Consider the following 24,410-nt stretch of genomic DNA (forward strand, 5'->3'; position numbering starts at 1 on the left):
GCCTAGTGTTGATAAAGGTACTCCATGCTAATGGCTTTGTATTTATCTGCTGTCCTGTGTCAAATACCTGGTACTGGCCTGCTCTTTCACCTCCAGAGACAGTGGATGAATATATCTTAAATCCCCAGGGATTACATGGGACTGTTCAGGTTTTTTTGTTGTGCATTTCTTGAGGTTTTTTCATTCACCTATGTTCTTTGGACATATTTTGTTCTCTTTGCACAACATATGCATGAGATAGGTTCATTTCAGGTGTGAAATTTGCATATGAAAATAATGCATGTCCTGGATGAAACATGAGTGGCCATACTAGTTGTGGGTAAGGAGATGATATAATAGAAAAGAAATTATTGTCTTTGAAGTATTCACTGGTGGTAAAAGAGACACGGTTTTTATTTGTATCTGACTAAAAGGCTTCTGGCTTCTCTCTCCAGCATAGGTGGTTTTATTTTACATTTTTACAAGGGATTGATGGTCATATTTGTTTAAACTTATTTAATCAGAAATAGAAGAAAATACAATACATCTTTCTTCTGCTGCCATATTAATCTGTGCTTTGTGATCCACTCTGGCAGTCTCTGGATCTGAGTGTAATTTAAAGCATTGGTTTCTCTCTAGGAAATTTACTGCAGTACTTGGAAATCTTTTTTTTACCTGTAGCACAGTGCTGCAGTGGGGTAATGGTAACTGGTTTCCCCAGCCACAAGGACAGTGGGGAGAAGTGGTCATCAGCACAGTATTCAAAGGAACCACCGAATTTTACCTTAAATCTTGCTTTCATAGCAGCTCTGCTTGATGGACTCTGTGAAAGTCCATTTTTGAGAAGGGAGCTTGCATAGTGCTTCCTCTGTTCTAACTGAAAACCTTCGGTAATACTCTGGCTTTGCTCTGCTGGAAAACAAGTTTAAAAGAAATCAAGAGTGGGGGGCAGGAAGATGTTCATAAATCTCCAAGTTTGCCTAGGGAAAATTGTTCTCTGACTCTAAATCTCCAAGTGGTTTCATCCTAAGCACATACACAGGGCACACCAAACACTCAGCTTTAGTTTTTAGACCTGGCACCAGCATGTTCTACTACCTCCTTTAACCTCTGAAGTAATAAACATTACCACAGTTGGAAGGAAGAAAAAAGCTAAATAAAAGCAGAAAATAAATTGTGCATCAAACAGAAAATTTTCTTTGATGTTTCCAAAGGTAGTGACCAGAAGCTCAGAAGCACAAGAGTAACATAATTGTAAATGCACTGCAAATTGCCAGCAGTCCATTCTCCTTTCAAGTGGTTTTAAGAAGTCTCAACCAGTCCATAGAATATCTCTGGTCTTGGATTTCAGGATTTACAGCTGAATAGAAATGCTGCCTATGTTACACAGTCCCTTCAGGCCTGTTAGACTAGGGCAGTGCATGGTTATTCTTTCATTATGGCCTCACTGGGTCTTTGTGCACTGCATGCTATTTCAGGGTCCGTGTTTCATTGCAGTTTTGAGGATGCTCACACAGGCAGGGGAAGCAGAGACCAGAGGGTTGGTGGCTTCTGAGGTACTGATAAACCCAGGGGAGGTAGTAATCATGGTGGTCACGAATTTAGTTCACTAGGTCATTGCTAGCAGTCTGATCATGATAGGAGCTAACAGGGAACTGACATTTATTCTGGTTCCTTAGTAAAGTTCATACCATTGTTTGTGCTTTTGGTTTTTCTGAACAGCACCAAGAACATTCAGTTAACCCTTTCTTAGTTGTTTTATTACATTGTGACTATGGTACAGTCTAGTTTCCTAGGAGGGCAGATGAGGTGACTTTCTTTCAGAACCAAATAATGTATCTGCTCTTCCCAGCCTACAAATAACCTTGTCAGGCTGGAATACCAGATGTTCCTGGGACCATCTCTGGCACATATTGAATAAGTGCTGAGGATTCTTGCTGCCTGACTCCTAATGGTGAGGTAGTTATGAGAACCTGGAGCCAAAGGGACAGGAGAGGACAATAGAGCAGTGCTGCTGTTGTAACCGGGTAGGGCTGATCTTGCCACGTCTGGGGTTTATCTGCTGTGTTTACAAATGAGAGCAGGTGAGCCATTTGAAGCAGCAGAACTTATTGCTCGGTTAGACGTTAAAGGTTTTCGACGATGGCAGCTCATGCTTACTCTGTCCAGTACTATTTGATGGTAAAACTTTGTGATGAATGCAGGTTTTCTGTCCTTCATTAGCCTTTTTCCTGGATTACACAGTACAGTAAACTTGATCATGCTAAGGCTGATTTTTCCTCTGTTTTGTTTTTGGTTCAAATGCCAAGAACGATCTAAAATAAGAAATGCACTTCAAGCTCTAATTATCAGAATGTTTCCTGCAGCTCCTGATAACCGGCACAGAGCAGTTCAACCAAAAACCAAAGAAAGGGATACAGTTTCTGCAGGAGAAAAACCTTCTTGCCACCCCTATTGACAACAATGAAGTGGCCAGGTGGTTACGGGAAAATCCTCGCCTGGACAAAAAGATGATTGGGGAATTTGTGAGTGACCGTAAGAACATAGACTTGCTGGAAAGCTTTGTGGGGTGAGTGTGCTTCTGAATCTCTTCAGCCAGGAAACAGTGAGAGTTAAGAGTTTAATAATAAAAAAGCAGTAGAATGGTAGTTCCTGGAGGCATTGGATTTCTATCACTTGCTTCTCTTTGTATTGCCATGCCTTAATTCTGTGTGTCTCTTGCATATGTTAACACCCTAAATATGTATGATATTCAAGTGCCTTTCAGCTGGGCCAGTTTCCATGAAGACTGGAGAGACAATTGCATAATCACTTGTAAGATTGTTGACTCTCCTTTATTGTTTTTGGCTGTTCATGGTACATTTCTTTTCTTCTCACCCTCCTCTCTACTGTCTAAGCAAACAAGATTGTAGTTATTAAGTTTATCTTACCTTTCCTATCCTGTTTCAGCTTCTCATTGCATTTCATTGTTTTTGCAGGACTTTCAGCTTCCAAGGCTTAAGGCTGGATGAAGCTTTACGACTTTATCTAGAGGCCTTTAGATTACCAGGAGAGGCACCTGTAATTCAGAGACTGTTAGAAGCCTTCACAGAGCATTGGAGGGTGTGTACTTGGTGGCAGAAAGAACACAGTTTTGAGCTTTCTTGTCCATCTGCTTGCCATGGTGGACATGTCATATCAAATGGCCTATATAACTGCTCTGCAAGCAGCAGCTGTTGTTTTGTAGGAGCTGGCAGGGGTAAATAGATTCCTGGGCTGCTTTTTAGAAGCTGGAGCCAGAACCTGGGATTTTTGTTTGTCCCAGAGATGATTCAGTACTGTGGTTAGGAAAATGGCTGTTTTAGTCACTGCTGTCACTCTTGCCTTTCAGAAATCAAACGGGTCTCCGTTTGCCAATAGTGATGCCTGCTTTGCCCTGGCCTATGCAGTTATTATGCTGAACACTGATCAGCACAACCACAACGTCCGCAAGCAGAATGTCCCAATGACTCTGGAGGTGGGTGTTGCCAGTGCAGGCATCTGTCTTCTCTGGTTTGAAAACAGTGTAGTACCTCTTTTTATCTCAGTGGCATTGTCTCTTTTCTTTGGCCTCCTTCATTCATGTACACAGTAAGCTGGAGTGCAGCGCCACAGCTGAGTACAATATGAGAGAGCAGCTGTAGGCAAGAGGGAGCCTGAAGAAATAGGAGCTTCCCAGAAAACTTAACAAATTCTTCAAGAGGCTTGTGTTTCTGGGAGCAATCTGTATCCTCAGACATAGTAACATAGAGAATATTGTTCTACTGCTGTGGGCTTCTACAGAGCTCAAGTCATGTGAGTGCCAGTGCAGTGGTACAGGCCTGCCATTCTGATGTCCAGCCTCAGCTAAGCACATGTTGTGTCTCTGCTCTTTCCTTGTGAGCATAGACAGGAGATGCTGCACACTACTCCCACTAAGAATAGCAATTGACCTTTGAATTTTGAGTCTGTATATTGAAGAATGCAGGAAAATTTCCTGGCCCTGTGAAAAACAAGTGGAGTACTGATCCTAGCCAAACAGTTAAAGTTGGAGATACCAGGAATTAATACTGGTGTAACTTTTTCCAGGAGTTTCGGAAGAACCTGAAAGGTGTGAATGGAGGCAAAGACTTTGAACAGGACATCCTGGAAGACATGTATCATGCCATCAAGTAAGACTCAACCTGCCCATCTCCATGTATTCAGAGAGCAAAGCAGAGTTGTTGGGTCAGTGAGACACCTGGAGAGTATGGAGAGAGACTCACCACTCATGTGCCTGTTTGGCTCAGACCAAATTCCAGCTCTTTGTGGGGTTGTGGTAAACAAGCTTGTCACAGCAATTACACATGGATTTGTACCTTGGATTTTTGCCATAGTAGTTTAATCCAGATCTTAAAATAAATTAAAAAAATATGTTACTTCTGTGAATATGGGAAATAATGGCTGAGCAAGACCAGCACATGTGAAATGCTGTATATAAGAAAGCTCTGTTCTCTAGATCAGGCCTTTAGAGGTTTTTAGAACTTTTTTATGCTATTCAAGAGATAATCTCATCCCCAGGGCAGCACTTGTGCCCTGACACAATGTGTCCATGTCTCTGTTTAACATATTCTGCTTTTGAGCTCTTCATATGAGGCTGCTCTCTGCACCAGCCTCTTCTGCTACCCCTGAAGCTCTTGGCACACAGAGCAGTATTTGAGGAGAGTTCCTGGTGGGTGAGGCCCTTTAGTGCACAAGCTGGCTGTGGCTGGGAAGCTTTAATAATAGCTCAAAAAATAGTAAATTGATAAATCCAAGCCCAGCCAATTTGAAGCTGAGAGGATTACATCTTTGAGGAGACGGGATGTGATTGAGTCTCAGCTGATTTCTATCTGCAGGGGCAGGCAGTAGCTGGTGCTGGGAGCAGGGCAGCGTGCCTGCGCTGACCCTTCCCTTTGAGCCTTCTCCAGGAAGGTGGGGTGATGCCTCTGCTGAATATCTGGAAGTTCTTCAAGACAAAGCTCTATCTTTCAAACAGTGCTCTAATTTTGATTGGCCTCTCTCCCCTGAGGATGTTCTTAATGTTTTGAATAGTAAACTGAGCATATACACATACGTTTGTTACCCAGTGCCTCTATCCCAGTCTGTTTCCCTTTAATCCCCCCTTCACCAGATATTTCAACTTTTCCAGTATGTTCTATGATTGGAATAATTCATGTATCATTTCAGTATTGCTCCATCTCAGATTGCCTCAGTGTCATAGTTGAGACTGAGGAATATTTATTTGTATTATTAGGGGAAAAAATAACACTGCCATCTGTATGAAGTAGTGTGTGATCTCTTCAGGGTCTTACCATTTCACTTTTGACCACATTTTCATTTCCTGAAATTTTCCAAGTAAACTCATTCACTTGTTTCTGGTTATTTCAATCATATATGAAATTTTAGAAATAATGCACTGTTTACTGCAAACTTCTTCCCTATATTATCCCAGTAATAACAGCTCTTGTCAAAATATGCCAGCACCTGAAGCTGAGAAGAGCTTATTTCTTATGCGTAAATCAGGAGCAGTTTTATAGTTGTTGTTAGCACATGAAAATTGCCTCTTTGGCAATTGAAGTATGTTATTTTTTGGTTGTTGCAGAAAGAACTCTTCAGATTGGCTGTAATCTGCTATTCTTAGTGGCTTTGAGACTCTTGTTCACTTAGTTGGTCATTTGCAGAGGATTTTCTCTTGTGCATTGATAACCAAGTCTAGAGAGTATGTATTTAGGCTTTAGGTTTTTTAGTCTAGGATTGCAAGCAGTATTTGGCATTAATCATAATTGTTTTATTACTGTATAGCTTCGTTCTAGTTAGAGTAAGGAGCTGTGGTATCCTGGTTATAAATCCCCCATCATACTTTTTGTTTCTTGTTTAATTTTTAATTTTATACTACTTTCCTTTCTAATATTTGATTTTGGCATAATATGAATATTTCCATTATTCTTATGCAAAGATACTCTTGCCTACTGGTGACTGCAGCAATGTAACTATTTCATTTTAACTGGGAATAATGATAGAAAGAACACACTCTAACAGAGTGAGAGTTGGATGGAGGTTGAAGCTTTGCCACTGTGCTGTCCAGAATTTCCCATCATTTAATGGCAGTTTATGGTGTGTTTTGCACTTGTAGCAGTAGATACCTGCTTCTTCAATACTGACCTTGCACAGTTGCTGCTGTGTGATTCTGAGAACCATTAGACTTTATATTCAGGATATCTAGGAAGGGCGGGAGAAGCAGGGAGGCATAGGAAAACAGACTATTTCAGGAGCTGGCAAATCATTCCAGAACAGGTATTGCTTAGCCCTGGGACTACGTAATGAAAGACACTGTGTAAATGTTAGGTTTGGCTCAGAATGAAAAATTCAATCTTTCTGCTTTCCTCCCTTGTAGAAATGATGAGATAGTGATGCCAGAAGAGCAGACGGGTCTGGTGAAGGAAAACTATATCTGGAATGTCCTGCTGCATCGTGGTGCCACTGATGAGGGAATATTTCTCCACGTGCCTCCTGGAAGCTATGACCATGACCTGTTCACCATGACATGGGGGCCCACCATTGCAGCACTTTCTTATGTTTTTGACAAGAGCTTAGAGGAAACAATAATCCAGAAGGCTATCTCTGGTTTCAGGTGACTCTTACCTTCATAAAGACCCAGAAGAGTAAAAGTGGGACCATTGGCTCCTGTTTATCTGCTGGAGAGACATCACAGTGAAAATCAAATGTTGCTTTTCCTAGCAATTGAAAAACACTTTTTATGACCTGTGATCCTCCAGTGTTCTGTCATTTGTGTCAGTTCATCACATCTTGGCCTCTCTGGCTTGCCAGTCACTGTTTAGCTTGACTGCTGTGTTGTAATAAATTAAAGTACCCCGGGTACATCTTTTTAAACTCCAGCCTGGTTACATTTAAGGGACCTACTGACACAGCTAGGCTGTTTAGAAGTGAGAGGGAGAAGTCACTCAACTGGCACAGTGATGCTGACAAAATCTCCATATAGGAACAAAACCTTTCTACTGTATGATCCCATAGCTGTGGCTGAATGGGATGTGGGAATTCTTTTTTTCCTTCCAAGATGACCAGTACTCAAAAACTTGTCATCTGTGAGCAACTCTATTGGAATGATCTTTGGTCATGCTTAGATCAGACCAAAGGATGCTTTAAGCATAATTGTAATGCTTTGTCAATACACTGCTGTAGTCATGACATCTTGGAAACTGGACTTCAACACTACCACCAATTTCAGCCACTCTCTTATATTAGGACAAGAGGTTGGATATAATGCTCAGGTGCAAGTGGGCTGTCTGTTTAGACTCAGTTTAAATTGATTCTTGCATCAGCATAGACAAGTATCAGTATGTATGGATAAGGATTGAGCTTATTTAAGCAATAATAGTAGACTTCTATACGTAAGCATTCATTATGAATGGGTGGAGAGGAAGGTCTAAAATGTCAACAGAGAGGGTCTCAGATTTGCTGTCTTGTAGACAGACTTGTCTGTGCTGACTTAGTACATTATTTATCATTTTCTTTTTTCCCCAGGAAATGTGCAATGATTTCTGCTCATTATGGCCTTAGTGATGTGTTTGACAATCTCATAATTTCTCTCTGCAAGTTTACAGCTCTCAGCAGTGAGGTAAGTTTGCAAAGAGGAGAAAAAAGCATGACTTCTACTACACTGGAGCTCTCTTCCTCTGTTAAGCAGCAATATTTGCTTTTTTTAGTTATTGTATCTGTAGGTATCTGTCAGCCCCTGCCCAGAGTTTTCTGGAGGAAGTAAAGGGAGATGTGTAGTGAAGTGGGACTTCCATAGGCCAGGTTCAAATATGCAAATTTTCTTTTACTCACAAGTATCAGTTTGTGCAGAGCAGAATGCCTTGATGTATGTGGGATCTCAGCACATCAGTCCTGATGTGCAGAGACACCGAGATAACCCTTGGGGGGCTCGGAGGTCCTGGAATGTTGCCAGAAGTGTCTGGTGGCTGGACTTTGATCCTGCACAGGAGACGACACCTGTATGAGGATGGGAGGATCTCACGAGGATGAATGGTGAAGGGATAGGTTAATTATAGTGTCAAACACAAGTTTTAGAATTTCAGTGCAGGGGGGGTCTAGAGAAGTAAGATGGAGGAATTGGGGCGTGTCCTGTCCTTCTTCTTCTTCTTCTTGGCCTCCATCTTCTGTGGTGGTGGTGGTGGCACTTTGGGATTGGTTCTTACTAAAAGTGCACTTGTCAATAAGGGTGAAAGGTATTGGGGAAAATAGGTAAATATCTTATACGTAGTTTTGGGTATAAAGATAAGTGACTGGCCCGAGGGCTCGCAGCGTGCTCATGGCTGGCTGCTGTGCAGACCTCTGTCGGGCCGAGAGAAAATCTTGTAGATAAAAACTAATAAACACTGAAGACCGAGAAAAAGCCTGAAGACTCTTTTCGTCCTTTGGAGCGCGGGCTGTCCAAGGCCATCCTGAGCCTTTCCAGGCCATCAAAAACAGCCGAGAACGGGACAGATGTAGAATTGTGTATTCACCTATTTGACCTGAAGAGACTTAGGTCTCCCTGTGATCCCAAGCAAGTTCATACATTTCAGATATTGACTATTCAATGACAGGGTTTATGCTGTGCCCTGGGGGGACTGTTTTGTGAGATGTACTTCCAAAGTGTAGGAGCTATGTAGATGCACAGCATAACCATAAAGGGGTTAGAAAACAAATGCTTTGAATTGTCAGTTGGGGTGTGGACTGTGGTAATCAGATTAGCTGTTAGCCCCACATTTGGCAAGCCCTGAAGACTCTTCCTTTGGGCTGTACCAAGAGAATAAATTCAAGGTGCTGTGGTTAGTGTAAGCTTTATTGCTCTAATTTATTTGTGTGTTACAGTATCCACCTGTTTTTCCCCAGAGTGTTTAATAGACAGTGTGGGGAAAAACCATGCTGTCTGCTAAGGAGTAGTTGACAGCAATTCCTGTAAAGGGTCAGAACTCCCAAAGGATCTTAGAGTATTGCTCTCAGAACCAGTGCAAGACCCTCAGTGAGCAGAACAGAATTGCCACACGTATAGGAAAGGGAAACAAGATAATTAAAGACTGAAAACATTGGAGTAAAAAGGCCAAGACAGGTGAATTTTTTGAAAGACAAAGAAATCCCAAGCTGAGGGTTTGCTTTAGATTCCCTCTTCCTGCACAGCTCACAACAGTAAAGATGCAGTATTTGATCATCCTCAGGCACACCAGACCTTGAGACTACCAATAGGTAACACAAGCAGAAGAATGTCTGCCATGAAACAGTTTGACACAGATTTACACAGCAGAAGCAACTAGACTAGGCTGAGCCCTCAGATGCACCAGCTATTGCCAGCTGCATCCTGTCTAGTTGAGAGACTGGAATCTTGAGCAGTCTGAGGTCTGACTTAATCAAGTAAGCATGTCTTTTGATGATGACATAGAATCAGGAACTTCTGGATTTGAAGAAGGCTGAGTTCTTATCTTTGGCCAGATTCTAATTACATAGACTATTTCTGCTGTCCCAAATACCTGTAAGGCTTGGGGACAGTAGTGGAATAGGATAACTGAATAAATATTTAAGAGTCTGGAGGAAGGAGAGAAGGAGGAGCCATCTTCAGAGGACTGAAGAGTCAAAGCAGGCATCCTCTCCATGCACTGCAGTTGCTATGCATGGCCACTTTGATTGAAAGAAAGGAAATGGAAAGGAACATGGAAGGTCTTTAAGTGATTAGGAGGAATGAGTGCCCCACTTCATGATCCATAATTAAGACTCATACTGACTCGGTATGTAAGTAGTAGCAAAACCTGTGTGTGTGGTTCTCAGTGATGTGGCTTCTTGCCAGAGAGCAAAATCAGGCGTATTGCTGTTTGCACCCTGACACTGCAGAGATACTTGTATTCATGTAGTTTCCCCTTAGCAACGATGGAAAAAATCCAAATTGGTTGTTACATTTCTGCCAGATTTCAGATTGGCACTTCTAATGGAGTTTGCTTCTAAATCAAAGACCTATTTTGATAACAGTTTTTCCATCAGTTTGAATGAAGCAAGAGAGTTTTTCTGAACTTCAAATCTGAGATAAGATACACTGACTCCTTCAGTCCCTTGTTTTCTCTTCCATTCTTGGTGAGGAGATAACTGGCTTTTGTCCACATAAACAAGAGAATGGTAAAGCCCATCTCTTCTGAAAAGGAAGATTGCAATGATTTTAAGTAACTGCAGAATCATGAAGCATATTACACTGTTTGATATTAGCTGACATGGTAGCTGGTTTGTTCCTTGCTTTGGCAGTGTATGGTTGGTTTCAATGACTTAGCAGGCTTTTTGTGTTGTGAAAAGCTGTGAGTGCATTGAACAAGTTGTGAGGATTTGAGATGCAGCAATCATTGGCAGAGACTCCCCGTTAGGATTGAATTACTTTTAATCTTGCTGTTAGGTCGTGGTAGGAGTAATTTTGCAAGTCAGTAATGGTTTTGGCCACAATTTTCTTCTCTAACAGCACAGCAGAGTAATTGCTGCTTCCAGAGGAGATGTGGTACTTTTAGTAGCAGGCTTTGATCTTGAGCTGAGTTCCTATAGCAGGATAAATTAGTGGGTTTTCAGCAAGCGCTTTCAAAATGTTCTGAGTTGTCATTCTTGAGGAGTTTATAACTAGGTTGTTCAGTGATTTAACGTGTATCTGGTAAGCTACCTTGTCCTTGTTTATGTGCAAAGTGAATGTGAGCTGAGGAGTTATCCAAGCATCATACAGAGAATTGTTGAATTGTTATCTTTCCCATAACCAGTTCTGAAGCATCTGCCCTAATTTCTGTTGAAAAGAAAACATCTCTTTCTGACTGATTGCCACCGCCTCTTCTTTCCTGCAGTCTATTGAGAACCTGCCCACTGTTTTTGGAAGTAATCCCAAGGCCCATATTGCAGCAAAGACAGTGTTTCACTTGGCCCATCGCCATGGTGACATTCTGCGAGAGGGCTGGAAAAACATCATGGAGGCCATGCTGCAGCTTTTCCGAGCAGAGCTGCTGCCCAAGGCCATGGTGGAGGTAATAATTAGCTGGCTGGCTGGATAACTGAAGAACTAGGAGAGTGGGAAGCTGGCTTTTCATAGAGCCAGTTCCAAAAGTAGGAGAGCTCTCTTGTGAAGGCCTGGCTTTGGTAATGTACAGAACTTGGCAGCCTGTGAAGGGTATGGTGTTCAAGTTGTGTGCAGCTTCTTTTGAAGTTTGTTTCTTTTTTTCTCATTTTATTTCTTGTTAGATTTGAGGAATGCCAGCATTTATTTTACTTGAACAGATTTTGAATGTTGTGCAGAAGGGGAACATGCTTATGGGCATGAAGTGCTAGAGCCCTCCATTGGTGTTACCAGATGAGAGCAGCACTTTACTGACAGGGTAATGGGGTGAAGAGCTGGGTTTGACTGCACATGTAGGGGCTGTTTGGTATTGTGTTTCATCACTAAGAGAAATATAATGGGGTTGGGGAGGTCATATGCATGTCCTGGTCTGTTCTAGGTTGAAGACTTTGTGGATCCTAATGGCAAAATCTATCTTCAGCGTGAGGAGACACCATCCAACCGGTGAGTGGCATAGATGTCCCAGGCAGTCTTTCTTGTACCAAGGTTGGAAAATAACATGATTTCTTGTTTACTTACTGATGCTAGTGTCTTCTGAATTGCAGTGGTGAATCAACAGTACTGAGTTTTGTTAGTTGGCTCACCCTCAGTGGGACAGAGCAATCTGGTATGAGAGGGCCGTCTACGGAAACACAGGAGGCAAAGCGAGCAGCTTTGGAATGCATAAAGGTAACCTATAGACTGTAGAAGAATCTGGTTTTTTTCTTGGTGACAGTACTATGTGGGTAACAGGTAACAGAAGTATAAATATGCATGCTGCTTGGCAGTATTGCCGGTAACAGGACACTTAAGAACTGAAAGAATCTACAAAGGAGCATATCTGGATTGACAGCTAAATGGTCTTTTGTGCTGCTGTGCACAAAGGTACTAACACATCAGAACAGGAATGATTCCTTAGGCTGGGATCTGCCCTGGGCGTCACAGTCCTATATTTGAAGAGAAGTTAATGAATTCTCAAACAACTGATCTTTTCCAAGACAGTGTAAAGGTATATGGTGCCAACAAAATCTGAACCTGGGGTTTGACCACTGTGTGGCCAGAGGAGTCATCTGATAAAATCTGTCTAGCAAAGATGAGGTCTGTTAAAAGCAACTGATGTTAAAGAGCAAACTAGTTGGAAGGAGTTTTCCTCCAGATAATAACAACAACCTGTGTCTTTCCTGTGAACATGATGTGTTTCTGGAAGATCTGTTTGTATGCCTTCCACAACCCCCAGACACACAGTTGTCTTTTCTGTATTTTGCAGCAATGTGATCCTGAGAAGTTGATCACAGAAAGCAAATTCCTCCAACTTGAATCCCTCCAGGAGCTCATGAAGGTGAGAGAGATATTGGGCAAGGGACTGGGTGGCAGTGGAACAAATGTGCCATGCATGATAGTGGATATGTGCTGTGGACTCACTTAACTCCTCTGTCCTCAGAGGAGGTCTTGGAACTATTTGGGATGTGAAACTAGCTTTTAGTTCACCTGTTAAAAGTAACTTCTGTGCTGGCAGACACAAATTGCTCTGGCAGTAGAAGAAAACATTAAATTGTAGAATGCATTCTAAAAGCCTTGAGAACTCTTAGTGAGTATTTGTAGTTCTGTGCCAAAGCTTAAAGATTTTCAGGTGTGCTGTGTACCAAATAAGAGAATTTGAAAAGGCAAGAGCTCTAGAGAAATATTTGACAGTGTGTCCCTAAGTAGTATGGTACCTGCCTGCTGTGGGAGATAAAATAAGGCTGGACACATTAGCCTTTGGGCTAGAGAAGCTCATCTCCCTGGGGGAGTGTCATCTCAGTTCTGGGGGAACATTGTGCTGCTACTCCGATTGTCAGGAATTCTCCCTTCGTATACAGGCCGATGGCTTGAGAGCATAACTCCAGTATTTGTAGCCATTCTTAGGTATGCCTGCTTTTTCTGTACTTCACATATTTATTAGCAAGAAACTGCTGGATATCAGTTCCTCTTAATCTGAGACACTTGGTCAGAGTTTAACATCTTTTAAGTTCATATTACATTTTGCATAATAAAAAAAAATTATTTTCCCATATATTTAACTTCACCTTTATCCACTGCCTTTGACTATGCATGACTTCACTAGGCAGTGGAGTACAGTTTTGGCCAGAATCAAAGCATTCTCTTGGTTCTCCATTTTTGGGAGCTTGTGATTCATAAAAATACCATGGCTATTCCAGGCTCTAATCTCTGTGACTCCTGATGAGGAGACATATGATGAAGAAGATGCAGCCTTCTGCTTGGAGATGCTTCTGCGGATTGTTCTAGAGAATAGGTATGACCTTGAAATAAATGCACATTCACTGTAATGTCCCTGATTTACTGCAGCTGCTGCCTGGGTCCAGGGAATGAATTCCTTATGTCTGTGATTCACCAGCTGAAGCAGCATGTGGCTGTAATTTCAGGGCTTAACAATTCCTCTGTAGCATGTGCAAACAGAAAGGCTATTAGCTCATGAATTAGTGCTTGATATCCTGAAATTTGGAGAATGTAAACTAAACTCCAGAGGGAGAATTCTCCCAGCTGATTGCTTTGCAAGTCATGAGTAAGAAGTTTGATCATTTTGTTGTTTCAGTGTGTCTGTTCTTGTACCTCCCACCTGGAATTTTTACTGAAGTTAAGAAATGGTGGATTGTATGGAGTTGTGGGAGAGGTTGCTGGGTTCTGCTTGTCTCATGTCCTTTCGTTCTACCCTTTCCCTCCTCCTTGTTGTGGCTAGGGACCGTGTTACCTGTGTCTGGCAAACTGTCCGAGACCACCTTTATCACCTCTGTATCCATGCAATGGAGTTCTGCTTCTTGGTGGAGAGGGCAGTGGTGGGGCTGCTGAGGCTGGCCATTCGACTGCTGCGTCGAGATGAGATCAGTGCACAGGTAAGGGATTTGTCAAAAGGCAGTTACTGGGGTTTTGTGGCTATACCCTGTGACACAGGAAACCAGTTGAAGGAGTACATTGTTAGAGAATGGAGTGTAAGTAATAGGGTCTGTTATTCTTGTCTCCTTCTGTGGCCAGGTTCTCCTCTCATTACGTATCTTACTAATGATGAAGCCAAATGTGCTGTCCAGAGTTAGCCATGAGGTTGCCTACGGCCTCCATGAGCTCCTGAAGACCAATGCTGCCAACATTCACTCTGGGGATGACTGGTACACGCTCTTCACCCTCCTGGAGTGCATCGGGTCTGGGGTGAAGCCACCCACAGCCCTGCAGGTTACAGCAAGGGCAGATAACGACACAGGTAAGACAGGCCAGCTTTTGCTAGGAAATCTGATGCCCGCCTGCCAGATAAGCAGCTGCTTCCTCAAGCTTTTCAATTAGCAAAGGGGACTGCAAGAAAACAAAGCTGATATTAAACTAGATTAGCAAGATTAAAGACCAGCACCTGCTGTTCACTCCTCATGGTCTGTTCCTGTCCCTATTCTGCCATCTCTTCCTACTCAGTGAGCAGCAATCCAGGTGCTAGTCCCTGGGGGGGTGGTGGGAGGAAAACTGATATCAGTTCTGGCAGCTGTAGGAGGTCTTTGCTCTACCCAAGGAGCATTTTCTGCTGATTGTGGTTTGGTGCCTTGGGTACCGTAATCTCTTATCTGGGCATGTAATGTAAACCCAGCTGCTGTTCCTGTCATATTTGCTTCTTTTGTGGGACTGACTCTTTTCTGTCCATTTTTAAGGTTCTCATAAAATGAGTTGTTCTTTAAAATTATATTTCCAGATCCATTTGCATTAATAGTCCCCAGAACCATTCCCACAAGACCAATGCAGTATTTCTCAGTTCTCTTGACTGTGTTAGAAAGGAGGTCCTTTTAGCAAATTGACCAGTTTTGCTTTAGCCAGCTGTCAGGATATTTGAAGGTGATGTCTTCAGACTTCTAAAGCAAAGAGCAATAAAGGAATTTTCTAGAAGGTTATTTTTTCCTCTTTGCTTTTCTAGAACTTCTTTAATAGGTCCTGATGCTTTGTGCTAGACAGATGGGAGAAGCATGATTTTAAAAATACTTATGGACTTTGCTCCCTGGATTAATACAGACCTGTCTCCTCTTCTCTCTCCTTTATTTTTTTCTTTTTTCTTTTTTTTTTTTAACCGTTTCTGTCTTTGCTGATAGAGCAAACTGCTTGACTTGGCACCTTACAAGTCAAAACATTAGTTCTCTACCTCCTGAAAATGTTTAGTGCCCTCTGTTCACAGAAAGTCCGTCTATCTGCTGATGAGTTTCTAGATGGTGTTGAACAATGGAGAGGACAAGTTTTTACTTTTAATAACATATCGGTAACTTAATTTTGTCCCTTGCAAGGACTTCTCTCTTGAGACATGTGAAATTTAAGGTTATCCTAAATGTCAGGGCAGGTAGATCTGACAAGTGTAGAACATACTAATAACCACTTGTGATTCCTGATCGATGCTGATCTGGATTGTTACTCCCTTATCCACAGCTACCCTTGCAAGTTCTTGATTTGGCTTTGATCTAAACCCCATGTCTTTTGTCTTAAAGGTGCTCAATCAGACAGCGAGGTGTCCTCCTCCTATCACCCAAGTGACACGAGCCTGGACCGTGGCTACACCTCTGACTCCGAGGTGTACACAGACCACGGGAAGCCAGGCAAGATGCATCGCTCCGTCACGGATGTGGACGTCATGAACAGTGGCTGGCTAGTGGTGAGTAGCCAGTGGGCTTCTGGTGACCAAAGGGGACTACTCCTACCATGGTTGTGAGCAGAGGGTGTGGTATTGAGAGAAAGAATAAGACTGTAGAAAAGAGAGTTAAGATGAGCTGATAATGTAAAGGCAGGATAGGGAGAGACACAGATGGAAAAGAGAAAGCTTTGAGGCAAATGAGGAAGAAAGGGAAATGGACCGTACAGAAACATTACCTGTGGGCTTCTGAAGAAAGGCCTTTTCAGTGTAAGCACAAGATGCTTCTCGTTATGCTACCCTCTCCTGCTTACCTGCTCGCTGTGACCTACAGGTGGGGAAAGATGACATCGACAACTCCAGATCCACTGCTGGGCTCAGCAGGCTGGGTCCATCACCTCTCGTCAACCAGTACAGCCTGACGGTGGGGCTGGATTTGGGCCCACATGACACAAAGTCTCTCATGAAATGTGTGGAGTCCCTGTCCTTCATCGTGCGAGATGCTGCCCATGTTACACCTGAGAACTTTGAACTCTGTGTCAAAACAATACGTATCTTCGTGGAGGCCAGCTTGAATGGGGGTAAGATGGCCCTGCACTTGTCAACCAGGATTCAGCTTGGGGTGGCCAGTTGGCAAGCAGTGTGAAGTATACGGTCATGAAATGAGCCCCCAACCCAAAGAAAATGGTCTACCAGGAGAAAAGTGTCCTGTCTGCAAGCAGCAGGGACCTTGTTCTTATCCCCCTCCCTGGGATGGAGGGGAGGTCTGGAGTTGATGTGGAGGCAGCAGTATCAGCTCTTGCAGGAAGTTGTTCCTATGGGGCACTGGCTCCCCTTCAAGCAGGTAGTGGTCATTTCAAATGACAGGACTCTTTGCTGGGGATATCAAAAGGTGGCTGCCCTGTGTGTTGAAAAGCAGAACATTTTGTAGTGGACTGTTGTATATGCAATGTTGTTGCCTTTTATGTTCTAGGCTACAAGTCCCAGGAGAAGAGGGGGAAGAGCCACAGGTATGACAGTAAATCCAGTCGGTTAAAAAAAAAGCCCAAAGACAGCTCCACACGGCGATCCCGGGTCCTGAGCCAGCACCAGGCACACACACACAGTGATGAGGATGAGGATGAGAGCATCCCTGCCAGCTACCACACTGTGTCTTTACAGGTTAGTCAGGACGTAAGTATAGCAAGGATTTCCTCCTCTCCTTTCCCATTCTTAGGGTCTGGCTAGGTAATCACTGGAATTCTTTGTGGGGAAAGGGAGGGCTGCATCCTGGATAAGTAGGCACTGGATGGCAGAGGGTGTCTGTGGGGGCAATATGTGATTCTGCAGTGAAAGAGGAAGGTTGCAATTTGTACTGGCAAAAGCAGACTAGCAATGGAGAGAGAGGTCCTCTGAAAAGCAAGGAGGAGGTCTGAAGCTGTGAGTCACTGTAGTAGGTAAGATGGATTAAGGTCATTTGGAGACATGAGGTTCCTGTAGGATTAGCAAGGAGTCTGACAAGGCATCTGAGCTTGAGGAAAGGGGCTGAGGCTCTGGAATTTCAAGCACAGAGGACTGGGCTAAGGGAGTAATTTCTCCCCAGCTGGTACTTCAAAGGTGTGAAGGCATAGGCCTGCTGACTGCCAGGATGTTGGGTCTCAGTTCAGTAGTGAACTGACTAAAGTGCTGTCATATGCCCATACAGTCAAGGGAACTTTGCATGTGCTTCATATACCTTTTTTTGAGGAAAAAAGTTGCAGAGTTGTTCTGGACTGCACAGGTGAATCAATGGGTTTATCCCTCTGCCTGGCAGAGTCAATGCTCTGTGCCAGGAAAGAGCTCATTCTTCCTTTAGACAGGACTGAATGGTGTTCCTCAGAGATGGGATTGACGTGACTGCTGAACCGACATCAACCTTGTTGAAGATACCTGGCACTTGACCACTTAGGGAGGGCACAGACAGCAGGGCCTGACACCATCTCTATAACTGTGTGTGGCTGTGTATATACATAAAGCATGCTCTAGTAGCTTGAGCCTTTTAGCCTTGTTTGGAGAACAGCAGAGATCAGAGTTGCTTCAAGATTTAAAGTCCTGTGTGTTTCTTACTGTGCCGTGTACTTGCAGCTCCTGGACCTCATGCACACGCTGCACACGCGAGCTGCTGGCATCTATAGCTCCTGGGCAGAGGAGCAGCGACACCTGGAGACAGCAGCCAGGAAAATCACAGCGGATTCCCGAACACTGTGGTCCAACTGCTGGTGTCCTTTGCTACAGGGTAAAGCCATCCCCTGGTGATGACAGTGAGCAGACACTCTTCCAAAGTAATGGCAGGAAAGTTGAGGAGCCAAGAACTAACTGCAGAAAGCAGGCATAGGTTGTTTTTAGGGTCTGTTTTAATTGAAAAAGAACTTGGATCAGATTTGGAAAAACATCTTTATGATGAGTTAGCTGCCAGCATGTTTCTGCATCTGGTAGTAGATTGCCAGTCTGTGGCCTGGAACAAGTATGATCCTTTTTATTCCACAGAGAGTTTTTGATCTTCACTAGACTTTTTACTCTAGACTGGGGAAGTAGGGGTGTGACACTCTCCCTGTGGCCTTTGCCCTGAGTCCCTCTCTTGCAGGTATTGCCTGGCTGTGCTGTGATGCCCGACGCCAGATCCGGATGCAAGCACTCACTTACTTGCAGCGGGCCCTCCTGGTACATGACCTGCAGGCCCTGGATGCTCTGGAATGGGAGTCCTGCTTCAACAAGGTAACCACCTGCCTGGCATGGCCATGTGAGCAGGGCAACATTGTCATGAAGAGCAAAGCTGTGTGCAGGAGAGTTGTCCTACTTCAGCACTGTCTCCTTGAGAAGCTTGTTCACTGCAACAGACAAGATGTTTCCTATTCTGGTCCTGTGAAAAGTTCCTCCCTGCTTAGGCTTCTGACAGGGCCTTTTGGAGTATTGAAGTGAATCCACTCATGCACATCTCGTTGCCACCATCATGTCCTCTGTCTAGAAGCCACCAGTCCCTAAAGCCAGTGCCTTTCTGTAAGGCTGTCTGTTAAAATCTCATCAGTCATTTTTCAGCTCTGAAATATACATCTGTTGGATCCAACAGGTGCTGTTTCCTCTGCTAACCAAGCTACTTGAGAACATCAGCCCAGCTGATGTTGGTGGGATGGAAGAAACTAGGATGAGAGCCTCAACACTACTCTCTAAGGTGAGCACACCTCTGCTGCCTAGGGAAACTTAGGGGAAACCGTGTTCCTCAAGAAAACCAAACTGTTTGCTGTGTTCACTTCTCAGCATCTCTGATCCAGACAGGTGTCAGGGTTGCTAGTTTGACTGTTCGGTGCTGGGCTTCTCCACCAGCTTCAGCTGCTGTGACATGCCTTCTTTCCAGAACTGTCTCCATTATTCTAGTCCTTGAAAAAGTTGTCAGGAAGAGGTTTGTGACTTTATGATAGAGAGAAGGATTTCACTCAACATTAGTTGAAGACAGTCTGTTCTTGAGGTGAAATGATGCACATCACAAGCTGATAGTTGTGACCTGAGGCAGAGGTCTGGAAGGGCTAGAAGACAGGGTGATGCAGACTGCAGTGGCCTTCCACAAAGGAGACAAGATCCACTCCTTCACTACACAGCTCAGAAGAGTGGAGGCCTGTGGCATCCTCAGGCCAGTCCTGTGCATGTTACCAGCCTGCCACAAGGAGGGGGAATCCAGATTTGTAAGACTGGCTTGTTGGTGAGCGGCAGCCCCTATACTACTTGTTGACAGTAGTTGTGTTTTTTCCCAGGTATTCCTACAGCATCTCTCCCCACTGCTCTCACTGACCACCTTTGCTGCCCTGTGGCTCACAATCCTGGATTTTATGGACAAGTACATGCATGCTGGCTCCAGTGACTTACTGGTAAGGTGCTGTATGCCGTCCTTTGGACAACCATTTATCGCATTTTAACCTTCTAAACTTGGAAAGTGTTTCAATTTGGTGTGGGTTTTGGGGTTTTTTTTTAACTTTTTATTCCTTTCCAAACCATTTTCTTCCATGGTTTCTTGGCCTGGCCACAGTTTCCAAGGCAGCCCATTGGCTGTTTTGAGCTTTGGTTCATTGCTACCTGTCCATTCTTTGTCCTGTCTCTGATCATAGCTGGAGGCCATTCCAGAGTCTCTGAAGAATATGCTGCTCGTCATGGATACGGCTGGCATATTCCACAGTGCCGACTCACGGACGGGATATTCAGATCTCTGGGAGATCACCTGGGAGCGCATTGACTGTTTCTTACCTCGGCTGCGGGATGAGCTCTTCAAACAGACAGTCATCCAAGGTACCAGAGGCTGGGAAACCTCAACACAGGTTTTGGACAGTACTTGCCCCTTGTCCAGCACCCAGCTGCCCGAATGCCTGGATGCTGATGAAATGAGTTGTAGGAGGCTGTGGGAACTTGGCACAAGGGCAAATTGAGGGAGGGTGAAAGGAGTGAGTAAACTGGTGTGTGATCTCACTGCATGTTTTATCTTCCTAGATCCTGTCCCCAACATACCAGTGGAGCAGCAGCATCAGAAAACAATAGTGTCTGCAGTGCCCTCTTCTCCTGTAGGGGATGTGAGACCATCCACCCATGTGGCTCCTTTGGAGAAGCCATGTGAACCAGGTGTCAGTGGTGAGTCCTGTTTTCTTTTTTCTGGAATCACTTTCCCAGCATGGTGGCATAGATCTGCTTTTCCTTGCTTTAGCATGATCTCTGGTGACCAGGCCTGTAGTGTTGTGAAACGTGCTTCCATATGGATAAGTTGTTGCTGAGGCTGTTGGGGTGGGCAGAATGCCTGTGATTGACCCCTGCTCTTCAGGGCCTTGTATGAAGGGGCAAGTCTGAAAAGGCCCCTGAGTTGATTTTTAGCCCTGCTTAGTTTTGAGCTAATAGGTGACTTTGTCAGGAGCTGTGTAAGGATCTATTTTGTCTGTTTCTTCTTCCAGAGTCTGAGAGAGCCACTGCACCTGCCTCACCCACCATCAGCACCTCTGCCTCTCCTTCCTTCCCAGCATCAGCTTCAGCAAAGTCAAGCCCCGTTACAGACATACCTCCTACGACAGCACAGCCACCGCTCATCCTGCAGCCTCTTGCCTCTCCCCTGCAGGTTGGGGTGCCACCTATGACTCTTCCAATCATTCTCAACCCAGCTCTAATTGAAGCCACCTCTCCTGTTCCCCTCTTAGCTACTCCACGGCCCACTGACCCTATGACAAGCTCTGAAGTCAATTAGTTGGAGGGTGTTGGAGAACTGTCTGCTGAGGAGGCTCTGTGGGTGGAGGATGCTGGCCAAATGTTCTCTGGTAGTGGGCATGTTTGTTTTAAAAGATGATGCTAACCTGAGCAGAAGGGCTGTTTCCACAGTCCTCTGGAGCATGTCCCATCCTGCTCCCTTCTTGTGGCATCACCTAAAAATCTGCCCAAAAATCCCTGTCTCCGTGGAGGAGTGCCCAGTTCCACTGACCAGTCTCCTTCCTGCCTGTGCAATCTCAGGGGCCAGGCAATGCCTGTGCCCAGCAGCCTGGGACCAAGCTGCCACCAGTTCATCTGGTAAAGAGGGAAAACTTATTGATGTCACACCAGAGAGGGGCTGCAGTACAGGACTGCCTCTCAAGATTACTCAGTCTAATCCCTGGGCAATTCCCCAGCCATTCCCTAGCTTTCCTGCTGACTCTTCTGGTTGTACTGCTTTGTTTGGGATGTAAGCACGCCTGGGTTCAGCAGGTAGAGTATTTTATTAGAAATGTGGATTGCTTACAGTGCAGCTCTCAGATTGCTGCATAGGACTTCTTGCCTGCTGGTACATGCTTTCCTTCCTGCAACATGGATGACAGCAGTCCCCAAGCCAAATAGAGATTAAGTAGCAGGCAAGTCTGATAGGGGCTTTCATCCCTGTTCCTGTAAATGTAATCAGGCTTTCTGGTTGGAGAAGGCAAATCCAGAAGGCTCTGCGTAGCTGAGTAGATGAGAAGGAAATGCTGAGAGCAGAGCACAATGGCTGTGCCTCACACAGCACTTGTGGGGCAATCATGTGTTTTGTGCCACTCGCTACACATTGGTCTCTAGCTGACCAGCCCCTTCCTTAGGAGAAAGGAGAACATCCCCTTCACCTACAGATGTGGAGATCTGTGGCACCTGCTGACCGATGCTCAGCAGGTCTGCAGTGGTTTCTCTTGAAGGCTCTGAAGAGAACACACCTTCTGCATCTTCTTGTTGGGATCCCATGTCCTTCTACCCCCCGAAGGCCTCTGCAGCTGAGGCCCTGTCAGTGATTCTTGTGCTTCCATCTGGATGCAAGGACATCCCACTCTTTCCCCGCTCATGTCCAGAGCAGAGCTGGCTGCCTGCCAAGTGCTGCATCGCTCATCCTCCTCCTCCTCCCTCAACTAGTTGGCTAAATTCTCAGTAATTTCAATCTTGGAAATCCCCCTGGTGACTGGGAGGGGCATGGATGGGACTCCAACCCAGTGTGTCCTGTAAGGAGAGGAACCTGCAGTTGGTGTGGGAATACAACCAGTGTACATACAGAGTAAATGGCTAAAATCCAATGGACTTTTTACAGTGTAATAAATACATCCTGTAAATGACTGTTCTGGTGTTAGACTCCTTTTCTGTCATCCAACTTTGGCTCAGAGCCTTGGGAAAGGGGGATTTTGCTTGTGAAGGTGTTGTGCCCTGGCTTCATATACCAGTGCTCTGTCTGCAGGGAGCACAGGGGGACTTGTCAGCTTGGGGTGGGGGGCTGCCGTGGAGGTTAGCCATCAAGGGACTAATCAGGAATGGTTCCCATCATGGACAAAGCAGAGCTGTAATAGTGAGATTGGCTCTTTCAGATGGCAATAGTTTCACACGGGCTGTAAAATTTCTAGTGTTACATTGGTGTATGCTCATGCACCACCAGGACTGGGAGCAGAGATGAGGACTGAGGAGCAGGTGCTCTACTCATCTGGTCATGGTGCCAGAACACAGACCTTGGTGACAGCTCAGCTGACATTGGTTTTTCTCTGATGAAGAAGAAATCCTTGTTTCCATGGACAGGACTTGTTGGAGAGGGTGTGAGAGATGCTGGCCTCTGCCAGGGGTAGTGCTTGTCATGGATTTGAACAACTGCACTTCTCTCCTGATATTTTCTACTTTGTTTCATGGCAAGATCCATGCAGTGCCACAGTGTCCTCAGAGCTGTGTGAAGCACCAGTGCCTTCTCTATTCCAAGAGACTCTTACAGACTTGGTAAGTGGGTAAAAACTTAGGAGTTCGTTTAAATTGCATGAGAAAAGGTCTGAATATTGCATAATGGAAGAGTAATGTGCATACTAGAAAAATCCTGGTTATAAATCCTGGTTCCCTAACCCCATTTTTACCATTCCTGGAATATTTTTGCTGCTGCAGCCCTCTTCCTCACCCTCCACTGCCTCTAGATTATGTCTTTCCAGCCCTCAGATGTTTTCATTAATGCATTTGAGTCCTTGTGCTGCTCATGGAGTGCTTCTGTATCCAGCCCCCCCTCTGTCTTGTCTTTCTGAGCCTTCACTTCTATTTGCAGCTCTGTTTTTCTGCTTGTTGAAAGCTTTAGATTATTAACTCTTTGTCAGGTGCCTCGATGTCAGGACTGCGGCTTTGATCTCCAGGCCCAGGTGGTCCTCTGACTTTTTGGGGTGGTGTCAGCTGACAGCAAAGCCCCATTTTGCCAGCTGCCTTCTGATAGCTGTTTTGGGCACATGCTGTGTTTTAACACATGCTGAGTTTGCAAACCCAGCTTCTACTGAGAGCATTACGTCTCAACTCAGACAATTATGGTGCAAAGCAAATGCCACCTGAGAGAACCGCAGGAAGTGGGACTAGAATGGAAGGAATGGTGACTGGAAAGACAAAATTGCACTTTAAACAGTTTTCACTAGGCTGTAAATAAGAGTGGACTGGAAAACCAGAAAAAGAACTTTTTGGATGTTGTTTGGATTTTGCAAGAGTGAAGTTTAATGTTACAGGGAAAAAAATCAGGGAAAGTACTGAACTGAAAGGAAATCAGAATCAACTGTCAGATAGCATGTGCTGCCTGATATGTTAACCACTATATCTCTTGAACTCTATTTGTAAGTTAAATTGCATAAAAGTCAGTCATACTACTAATGGCTGCTGGTGAGGAGTGGTGTTCACAACAGTACCCTTTAGATTTGTCCTAGCATATACTTCTTCTAGTCTTGGACTTTTTTCTCATTTTTACTCAGGGTCTGACTAAGTATTTTCCAGAGGAGGCTGAACAGACATCACTGTGTGTTGGATTTACCTGCCTCTTCTGTTCCCATTTATATCAAGGACTTCCACTGCTAAAACAGAATAGAAATATGTACTGGGATTTAGCAGATGTCTGTAGAACACTTTACTGTGGAGGTGGTGTCTTCCTCATTGGTATGATGTTACTTGTGTGAGAAGTCCTATGGAATGATAAGCCCTGACTATAAAACATACATTTGGCACTGAAACTTGGGAAACAGAAGCACTGCTGCTTTCAATTTCAATTTAAAAACTGGGTCTGAGCATACTCAAAAGGTCTGTAAGAAAGATTTCCAGGACGTATCAACAGGGAACTGGCTTTTTTAGAAGTTACTCTCAGCTCTATAAATGCCAGCTGTTGAACTCCTGTGGAAAAATGTGTGCCTGTTA

At 44.4% G+C, this 24,410-nt stretch overlaps 1 protein-coding gene across 1 annotated transcript in view; it reads left to right on the plus strand.

Annotated features, from left to right (window-relative positions):
• The window catches only part of GBF1 (golgi brefeldin A resistant guanine nucleotide exchange factor 1), a 98,882-nt gene extending 76,580 nt beyond the window's left edge, over positions 1-22,302 (plus strand). The window contains exons 19-41 of the mRNA XM_058810919.1: positions 2,346-2,548; positions 2,958-3,081; positions 3,350-3,475; positions 4,066-4,148; positions 6,392-6,628; positions 7,540-7,633; positions 10,863-11,039; positions 11,508-11,572; positions 11,674-11,797; positions 12,375-12,446; positions 13,306-13,400; positions 13,845-13,998; positions 14,138-14,360; positions 15,613-15,776; positions 16,087-16,333; positions 16,726-16,913; positions 17,856-18,006; positions 18,355-18,485; positions 18,838-18,939; positions 19,517-19,630; positions 19,868-20,045; positions 20,244-20,381; positions 20,696-22,302. Coding sequence (XP_058666902.1) covers positions 2,346-2,548; positions 2,958-3,081; positions 3,350-3,475; positions 4,066-4,148; positions 6,392-6,628; positions 7,540-7,633; positions 10,863-11,039; positions 11,508-11,572; positions 11,674-11,797; positions 12,375-12,446; positions 13,306-13,400; positions 13,845-13,998; positions 14,138-14,360; positions 15,613-15,776; positions 16,087-16,333; positions 16,726-16,913; positions 17,856-18,006; positions 18,355-18,485; positions 18,838-18,939; positions 19,517-19,630; positions 19,868-20,045; positions 20,244-20,381; positions 20,696-20,982 — 3,477 coding nt within the window. The 3' untranslated portion in view covers positions 20,983-22,302. The remainder of the gene's footprint in view (positions 1-2,345; positions 2,549-2,957; positions 3,082-3,349; positions 3,476-4,065; positions 4,149-6,391; positions 6,629-7,539; positions 7,634-10,862; positions 11,040-11,507; positions 11,573-11,673; positions 11,798-12,374; positions 12,447-13,305; positions 13,401-13,844; positions 13,999-14,137; positions 14,361-15,612; positions 15,777-16,086; positions 16,334-16,725; positions 16,914-17,855; positions 18,007-18,354; positions 18,486-18,837; positions 18,940-19,516; positions 19,631-19,867; positions 20,046-20,243; positions 20,382-20,695) is intronic.
• The last annotated feature ends 2,108 nt before the right edge of the window (positions 22,303-24,410 follow it).

Source organism: Ammospiza caudacuta, chromosome 9 (assembly GCF_027887145.1).
Source record: "Ammospiza caudacuta isolate bAmmCau1 chromosome 9, bAmmCau1.pri, whole genome shotgun sequence".
Lineage (NCBI taxonomy): Eukaryota > Metazoa > Chordata > Aves > Passeriformes > Passerellidae > Ammospiza > Ammospiza caudacuta.